A 9,579-nucleotide genomic window follows, 5' to 3' on the forward strand; every position below is an offset into this window, starting at 1 on the left:
AATTTGTAGATATGTATAATTACATTGTAACTTCTAATAAAATACATTGAAATTCTGTTCATTTATTGGGTAATTACGCCATCAGTCGTGGGTCATATTAAAAAATTTTATCTAAAGTTTTCTTACCACAAATCACAGTAATATGCAGAACTCCTTTACACGTGCTCCCCCAAAAGTCTCATTAAGCTGGGCCCAGACATTAAAATTCAGCCTCAGCTCTAACTATTGTAAAGCTTTCGTGTCTTCAAGCACATTGCACCAGGGTGAATCACCAACTCTTCACAGTGCAGATAATACAGCAGAAACAACACCCTCATTCACAGTAACACAGTGGAAATCTTTGAGGCACCGTGGTTACAGATAACCAACAAGCATACAATCATAAATTAGAAATGCATTAAGATGATACACATAAAATAGATGGGCTTTGTTCATATGTTTGTAAGTGGAATTAAATGCTTATGTGCATGGGTTTTTGTGTGTGGAGAATTCTTTTTGTTGGGAATTTGGTACAATGTCCCAGCAGCTCCACTAGAGGGCGAAAGAGAGCCAACTGAAATGTTAGGTCTCCATCGCAAAAGTACTTTCTGCTTCATAGACAGTGTCACATTGTAGCTTTTGGCATAAACATAGTGAGTGATTAAAACATCTTGTGTGTTTACAAACTTCAAGTGACTTTTTATCAGTAAAAGTGCCCCATCGTCCCTGCTGAGCTTGCTTGCATGCAAAACACCAGCATGGATGTTTTGCATGAGCTGCACAACAAAGTGAAATAAAGGAAGCAGCCAATTGTACATTTTAGATATGGAGACAGTCGCAGTCAATTTGGTGATGAAGTAAAGATAATAAAAAAGACCACATAAGGCAGGGTGAGTTTGCTGTATGGATGATAGTTCCCTGAAATCAGAGCTGATGTTTTGATTGCTTTTTGGAACCATTTCTTCTCCCTTACAAACATCCAGGGTGTGTTTGTTTTGCATAGTCAAGCTAAGTTATGTTTGAGTCAGTGGATGCGAGGCACTGGGTGCAGCAGGGTCATGTGCTCTGCTCCGTTGAAAGGCAGACGCTGAGTGGAGTAGTGGTGCACCACCTCTGGGATGCTGGGGAACACGCAGCTGCTCTGATCCAGGGTGTAGCCATTTTCTTTCGTTTGGGCAACAATTATATGAACGCATCCCTGACTGGTCCTGACTCACACACACACACACACACACACACACAGGAGAGGAAAAGAAAAACAAGATTTGACTGCGCAGCCGAACATCCAAAACTGATAACAGATGGACAAAACCAGCAGTAGTCTGTCTCTCTTCCCTGTTCAGCTTTGCACTTTAAGTGGGAATCTTAGTTTCAAATTAGTTACTGAAATATAAAATATGAATAAAAATATGTGTATCCTGTATATGAAGTGTAACTTGGATATATTTACTTATAAATCAGCTTCATCTGCTGATCATCTGCCTCCATTGCACCCTATCCCTATGCTCTTTTGTCAACATTCTCTACGTCCTCCTTCACTACATCCATGAATCCTCTGATGTGCTTCTCTTTTCCTCCTCCCTGGTAGCTCTATATTCAACATGAAGCCATTCTGCTCATATATAAAGATATAATTTTAAGCAAAAACGTAGAACAGTCTTAACAAGCTTAATTAAATTATATACTTCAAGCTCTTTAGCTTAGGATCTTACTTATTTTAATCTTGTGATACATCAATGATTCATGTGAATTAGGTAAGCAACATTTCAGCTCTCCACACAGTGTCAATGCACTTTCAGACTGCACTCACTTGAGGGCGATGGAGTACTTGCTGTTGTCCGACTCGCTGTTCCGGACCAGGAAGCTGGCCTCTTTGCAGGAGTGCAGCTGAAACTCCGCCTCCTGCCGAGTCACACAGCCATGGTACCAGCTGAGACAGAGGGTGGGAGCGAGGGAGATGTCATTTCATCTGCAACTGATTATGTGTAGGTCCTCATTTTATGCAACTCCTTGGAAATGAGCATTACTCTTACATAACACAAAAATTTATTAGTGCTCAGGAGTGAGATTTATAGCCAGGATAAGAAACAGATGCACACTGTGACCATGAAATTCCTGGAGAAACTGTTTTATGTGTCTATGAGGAACATTCCCCACTGTGAGGTACAACTCCGATTCTGCCTCACTTCATTTGTCAAGATTCACATTAATAAAATGAAACATTTACTATCCTGGTGCAACGAGTACATAAGAACCTCCTCACCTCTGTTTTTCCAGTGGCAGGGAGGGGTCCACGGAGCAGGCCTCGGTTTCAGAGCTGCTGCTGGAGGTAGAAGATGGCAGCAGGGCTGGCAGAGAGGATCTCAGAATCTTTTGGGTCCAGCTTTTCTGCCTCCGATGCTGATGCTGATGCTGGGCTGGTGGATGTTGGGGCTGTCTAGTAAGTGTAGGGTGAGGCGTCTCATCTTTGGTGGTGCGATCAGAGCTGTCAAACTGTGCTAGGGGAAGACGAGCACCACGAGAAGATAAGAATTTATGTAAAGAAACAGCTGACTGCAGTTTGAACTGGGTGCAGAAGCCTCCCGTCAATATAAAATAATAACACAGACTTTGATGCTGCTACATGATGCTTTTCAGTATGCAGTTGGTCTATGCAGTAATAAAATATAAATGTGAGGCTAGTGCTGGCTGGTTCACATTTATCTAGTTGGGTTGTAGAAACACTGTTTCTATAAAGAAACTGGTTGAAAAGTGGAGCAAAGTCGACTCAGGAGTGCACAGATGCACAAATGTATGTTATTTGGGGGGGGGGGGGGGGTCTTGCTGTTGGCTTTTATTGCATGGCTATAGTATGAGAAGACATGAATAAATTCTACTGTACCTGATAGGGTTTTAACAATATGCTCCTTCTTCCACTCCCAGGGTAGCTCGTACTCAGTGGAGGGACGAGTGTCCAGCTCTGGCCGCGTGATTGCCGTCTTCTCGCTGTCGCCACCTTCCTCGTACGGGATGTCATAGATCTGTACGGGGGCAGGATGAGCTTCATCTGCTGTTGCCTCACTCCCCTCCATCACCGCACACACCTTTAGCAGGTCTTTAGATCCTCGACGTCTGATCTCTAGAAAGCAAGAGATTAAAATATAATCAGACATAAGCACCTGGACCTGGAGAGGAAGGCTGCAGTGATGCATCACCTCCAGTAGCTGAATAAGGAAGATGGCATCAGTGAATGGCAACAGCTGTGGGCTGGAGACTGAAAAAACACTCGGAGCAGTTAGCATCAAATCTCTGGACCAAAAACTACAATAAAAGGAGTTACTGCTGCCATAGCTAGTGACCATGAAGTCCACAAAAACTCATCAAGAAGGGCATAGATATTCATTCTTAATCATTTGTTATTACAACTACTAATCTGTAAATATCCTTAATCCATAAATCAATGCTAATAAGTTGCATTTGAATAGATTTTGGTCCATAACATGACTTATGATATGTTCCAGTGATTTGAATGGATTATTCAGGTTTTTTTCCCAAGTTCCTCTTTTTAATGAGTGCTTCTAATAATAATGTAACACACGTCAATGTAGTTCTGAATCTTCATTAAAGTAACCATAACTGTCACTATTCGATAATGAACCCTTATAAACATCATTTTAACAGCTATTTTATTTGCTAGTCTAATTCCAGCAGTGCATTTCTCAGCAGCTGTTGGGTGCTTACATGTGCTAACTGGATAAATTAGGAATAAAAGTGCAATTTTGCACTACTGCTGTATATCAGAGCATCATTATTAGAACCCAAGTGTCTGTGAAGGTTCTCAGTCATCCAGGTCATCGTAGTCAAAGGAGCTTGCAAAGAAAAGCGTCTGGACTCTTTAAGTTGCTTGAAGACGTTTCACCTCTCATCCGAGAAGCTTAGACCTTAGAACTGAAGAAGCTTCTCGGATGAGAGGTGAAACGTCTTCAAGCAACTTAAAGAAGTCCAGACGCTTTTCTTTGCAAGCTCCTTTGATTAGAACCCAAGCAATTTATTTGGTGGTTTGTTGTTTTAAAAGTCTGATTTACTGGCAGATATTTTTATTCCCCAGATACATAAGATGAGTAGATTTCTGCAAAAGTTATCATGTTTCATTATTTATTATTCGTTATTGAGATAATATGAAAATATAGTTTAATTGTAATCTGGTTTTATTGTCAGGAAAAACTGTATTAGCTGGTTGATGTTTGTGGTGTTCGTTTCTACAGTTTAAGATGCTTCTCAGTGTTCAGTTGTAATCATAGAGAACAGAAAACTATAATAAGGCTTTACTCACAAAACTAACACATCTAATGCCTTAAAACACAGAGACATGCACTGGACAGCTGCACTTTACGTCAAGTTTACAATGCTGCCTTTTAATGTATTGTGTATATCTATTTATTGTGTGTGTGTGTGTGTGTGTGTGTGTGTGTGTGTGTGTGTGTGTGTGTGTGTGTGTGTGTGTGTGTGTGTGTGTGTGTGTGTGTGTGTGTGTGTTTTAAGCAGAGAACTACCACACAGAGATTTATTATGTGCAATAAAGAATAATTAAATCTTTGAATTGTGATATCGTCTTATTTTGTTATGTCAGTGTTAACAAGTGAAAATCTGAAGTAATTTCAATTGAGTTTTTTATTCATATGTGCCAATTCACAACAACAAACACGTTAAGGCAGCTTAAGCCATTTTCAAAAGAGTAGAAAAAGGTTATTATTGCAAAGAGTCCTGCTGCGTTTTAGAGCAAGGTTGAAAGTTATTACACTTTCATAAAATAAAACAGCGACCTTCAGGGGAAAAAACAGAAGCCGTTACATTTCACGTTAAAGAGGGCAATGCATTTAATGACTGAGACAAGTGTTTACCACTATTAATTTAGCCGGCTACATAAATCAGGGGCCAGGAGAGAAGGGTGTTTACCATTTTTGCTAATCATGCTCAAATTGAGTTTAAAGCAACATCACGACTAGATGTAAAATAACTGTAAAATCTATGTAATATATTTTGTTCTAGTCACTGAGATCAGCTGCCAACTAAAGATTAATTAGGATGCTGTATACTGAGTCACAGTATTGTGCACTGCTTACTTCCTCAGTATGATTTGAGACTCTTAAACTGACTCATTCACATCATCACATCCTCAGTAGACTTCTCTGATGAAGTGTGGAAGTCGCACAGCCACTCACCAGACTAGAAGCTACTACAGCAATAAAACATTTTCTCATTCACAGCGGGCTATTGTGAGTAACTCTTTCAGTTTAAACAATGGACTGATGGAAGGAAAGGTCAGGGGAGCATGTGATTGGACGACTGGTCACCAGTCCTCCTTGACGCTGGGAAGTTTTGATTAATGGTCCGACAGCTCCATATGGGGGTTTAAACAAAACTGTGTCATAAATGCGGGGGGAGCGCACTGAGGGCAAACTTCCTTTTTAATGAATAGTACCAGGAAACAGAGGCAGGAAAGAGGAAGCAGGAACAGGAAACTACACCCATTGTCCAGATGGGGTACAGAGAGAGCGCTACGGGAGTGAGTTCATGTTCTCACTGCGCTGCCTGGAGAGACTCAAAATGGGAATGCTGTCAGTCACAGGAGGACCCTGTGGGAGTAAAGACCAGAGCATCCTGATCAAAGTCTTACCGGTTATCATTTGCTGTGCATCGTACGGCTCCATGTAGCCATCGTTCTCACCAACCCTCTCTGCCTCCCTTTGCTCTCTGGTTTTCTGAGCATCAAAAGGATCCGCATAGTCCTCAAGGATAATGACCTGGTTAAAAACACAGTGAAATCATTCTTTTTTCATGTGTAATTAGATTCTTTAAACACAAAATAAGGTTTTCAGAATAAAGTTTGACAAGGGTCAAGGAAAAACTGTAGGAAAGCCCAAGCAGTAATCTTATATAGACAAAGAAAATGCAGATGTTGTCAGCTGATGATCACAATTAAAACATTTAAGGGATGCAGGTCTATTTATAATAATCAATAATCAAGAAAGTTGGACAGGCTGAATGAACAGGACACACCAACCTGAGCAGAGGTAACAACATAATAAATTGTCTTATAGCAGGTGCTAAATATAATGTCATCCATCATCTCTAGCATGAAATACAGCTCAAACTAACAATGCTTTCATTAAAACTTGGCCTTGAAGCCATTTTCATACTTTTTTTGTCTATAAAATGTCAAAAATAGTGAAAAATAACCTTTACACTGTATCCTGTCAGAGCCTCTTTTTTTCTTTTGGGAGAACAAAAGTTTGATAGTACTCCTTTTTAATAAGAACAGATGTCAACATAAAATATTTAATACAAAGAAAAAAGTTACAACAGATCCTAAAATTTGAAGATAAGCAGAAAAAACTAAGCATTTTCCAGATGTTTTTTCTTGTGATAAAATTTAGTCTCAGCTTCCCTGAAGACACTGGGAACGAGGTATTAAATTAACTTCAGTAAACAGCGAGACAGGCTTCAGTTAGAAGAATATTTAATGTCTTGTTTTACACATTTACTGAAGTCTATTGTCTCTGCATATTTACTTAACCTCAATTATTCTGCTGCATCAATCACACGCGAGTGTCCTGTCACCTTATCAGTGACACAGAATTTCTTGTTTATTTTACAAGCCATGAGAGACAATGGCAGGCTGTAAAAACTGCCTCCCTAAAATCACTTCCAGCTGCCTTTGGAGTTTGAATAAAGGTGAAAAAACTCAGCCTGACAAGTGTAAATGAGCAAACCGACAGCTGTTAATGGGTTTAGATCAGAAGGATTCAGCAGGACAAAGTAGTGCAGATGACAGCACAAGTATACAGACATATGAAGCCTTGATCAAGTTTTATACTCTTCCTCCCTGTGAAAAAAGGCATCATTTTTTTTTTTCATTAAATGGGAGAACAAAAGTTTAGATGTGCAAGACTAGAACTACAAGAACTTGACTGATCAAACCCAGCAGCAACTGCAAATGTCTTTTTTTTTCTTATCATCTTTTCCCTCACTTTTCTGTGATTCTGTGGGGGGTTTTTAAACTGAGCTGGGGGGCACTTGGGTTAACGCCTGAGTGTCAAGTAACCTCTGCTTTTTATAACATGATAGCCATTACTGGAGGGAGGGGATGAATATAGTAAGAGAGAGGGATGAGGTAGAGGGAGGAGCTGAATAAAAGGACATCACTGAGCCATATCGCATGCACGAGAGGGAGGTGAAGGCCTCACGTCTGACCACAGCTTTGTTTTCAAGGTGGGGAAGATGGGCGTATGGGCGAGGGGTGGAGAGGAAGAGAAAGAGAGAGAGGCGGAAAGAGAGGAGGAGGAGGAGAGGACACAATGGGAAGCAGAGACAAAGGGGGATGGGAGAAAACAAAACAATAATATCAATTTTCAGAGCCGACTCAAATCTGTTGGCCGACTTTGTTGCCAACAGATTTGATGACTTTCAGTGTAGAGTTTGCTTACGAGGTGCAAACAGATGGTTTAGATCCACTGCTGCTACATCTGTGTCAGTTAAAGTTATTCCACAACTGCTTGAAAAGTTTGTATAACTCAGAATATAATAAGATTTTATTATACTAGTATAATTAGGCTTAATAAAGTACAGAAACAAACAAACACCGCAAGCAGATGTTATTTTTTCAGATTATTGTGGATCACTGGTGTAATGTATCAGTTAAGTTGGAACTAATTCTTATAATTTATTGTTTAATATAATAAAAATAAATGCTCTTAAGGCCCATTAGAGGTCTGTGTGCAATCTTAATCTGAAAAGCAACGAAATGAATTAATGACATAATGAAATACTATACTCTGGATACAATTATTAAGTATTTAATAGCTTTTAGTGGCCTATTTAATTTTCCATCTAAATGAACCAACAGCTGCTGCACCCTGAAAATATAATGGGGGGGGGGGGGGGGGGGGGGGGGGCTCTTTTAATTAGCTAGTCTTCACTCTTTTCCAATTATTTTCAAACTACACAACAACACGATTTAAATCAGATGGGGTTTTTTAAAGATCCATATCCCAGAAGCAATATTTATCTGATAGGGCAGCTTACAGGGAGGGTTAAACCTTCTAAATCTGAAAGGGGAACTTACGGTTTCTGTTTTGCACTGGGCTGCTTTCTCCGCCTCAGGTGCCACTGCGCTGGTGATGGTACCGCTGTTGAAGCTGGGACTCTTGTCCTGCTTGTCCACTCTGATCAGCCGACTGATGTATGCGTTGGCAGACGGAGAGCTCTTAATGGATCTGGGCTGCTCATCAAACACCGGCTCTGCTTTGGAGTTCTTGCGACTTTTCCCAGACAGGAGGTTGTCCCACACTTTCCCATCTTTCGGAGAGCTCACGCCGTTTCTACTCAACTCTATAGCCGAGTTTTTTCGGTTTCTTCCGGACAGGAGAGACCCGACTCCTCCACCTACTCCTCCTCCTCCGCCTGTGCTATCCGCGGAGGAGTTTTTGCGATGGCCCGTTTTGGAGGCCGGCGCTTTGGTACCGATGCTCGCCATCAGACCTGCTTTATTGGCTCTCGGCTGCGTGCCTGATTCGGAGACTGAGCGGATCCTGTCGGTACCATTCTTCAGGTTCATGGGGAACTCTTTGAACCACTTTGCCATTGTAACTCGGATGGAAACCTCCAAACCTCTCTGCCTGTTCCGGCACTTTGTATCTCCATACACCAGGGCCCGAGAGACGCACCTTTAGAAATCACAGCCTTTCTAACAAAAGACTTCCGCTGCTTTATTCTAGGATACAGTCTGTGTCGACTGGATCACCTCACCTCAGTTTAAAGCATGTCACAAAAGCGTGTAAGCGAATAGATCTCTTCTTAAATCTTCAATTTCGAATAAAAAAAAGTTTCTCCTGCCTGTTTGGCAGGCAGTAACAAATACCTCAATTTTATCCCATCTGTGATCTCTTAAAACTGTTCCCTTTTCTACTCTGAGGAAAAGTTTATTCCCTTTGAATGAAGAGATGTCTCTGGAGAGGGATGATCCGAAAGAATGTCAGGGTTTTCTTGATTCTGATTTGTGGTCCCATTCCCAGGGTGGCTTTTCTGAGTTTAAAAACTGTCCACTGTTTCACTGACCCTCCTGGATGTGCCTGGAGTGTGGAAAGGAGGGGGTATCTGAGGTCTAGAAGGGGGAGCCAGGACATGGTAGGCGGTGATAAGCCTTTAATTGTAGACAGCGTGGAAGAATATCCATTTTAGGAATTTAGAGAGTCATGTGTCCAGGTAGCCGAACAAGGAGACTGACACTTCAATTATTCTTTATAGATCTTATTTTAAAGGCCTCTATTTTAATATGGAAATGAAGCAACAGAAGCATAAATGCTTCATAAAATTGTGTTTTTATTATAGATTCTACATTTCACAGTGCAGAGTGACACTTCCATTTATACATTTTCTTTTCATGACGAATTTTCATAAAACTGACAGATGCAGTTGAATATTATATTTAGGTCATTATTAACATTTAATCTTAATAAAAAAAATAAGAATTATATACATAAACATTGACAAACAAGAACTGAATTCAACCATGTGATTTTTTAACTGTTTTTCATTATTATTTACACAAAGTAAACACCG

General features: G+C 40.5%; 1 protein-coding gene across 1 annotated transcript; it reads right to left on the reverse strand.

Annotated features, from left to right (window-relative positions):
- Window positions 1–754: 754 nt before the first annotated feature.
- Window positions 755–9,100, reverse strand: LOC146643666 (SH2 domain-containing adapter protein E-like). Its single transcript, XM_085395885.1, has 6 exons — window positions 8,084–9,100; window positions 5,636–5,762; window positions 2,861–3,097; window positions 2,243–2,477; window positions 1,790–1,909; window positions 755–1,187 (listed from the first exon to the last, which is right to left on the reverse strand). The coding sequence occupies exons 1-6, from the start codon at window positions 8,600–8,602 to the stop codon at window positions 1,004–1,006; spliced, it is 1,422 nt and encodes a 473-aa protein (XP_085252011.1). The 5' UTR covers window positions 8,603–9,100; the 3' UTR covers window positions 755–1,003.
- Between the last annotated feature and the right edge of the window lie 479 nt (window positions 9,101–9,579).

Source organism: Rhamphochromis longiceps, linkage group LG22, assembly GCF_057381845.1.
Source record: "Rhamphochromis longiceps isolate RC_006_pf linkage group LG22, R_longiceps_female_GT1.1, whole genome shotgun sequence".
NCBI classification, from domain to species: domain Eukaryota; kingdom Metazoa; phylum Chordata; class Actinopteri; order Cichliformes; family Cichlidae; genus Rhamphochromis; species Rhamphochromis longiceps.

Bases quoted from the DNA above. Each gene is read 5' to 3' on its own strand.
- LOC146643666 (XM_085395885.1), bottom strand. From the start codon at position 8,602: ATGGCAAAGTGGTTCAAAGAGTTCCCCATGAACCTGAAGAATGGTACC. The intron at 2,478-2,860 runs GTACAGTAGAAT...GTCTTCCCCTAG, and splicing joins TATTGTTAAAACCCTATCAG to CACAGTTTGACAGCTCTGAT. The intron at 1,910-2,242 runs GTGAGGAGGTTC...CCTCTGTCTCAG, and splicing joins CTGCCACTGGAAAAACAGAG to CTGGTACCATGGCTGTGTGA.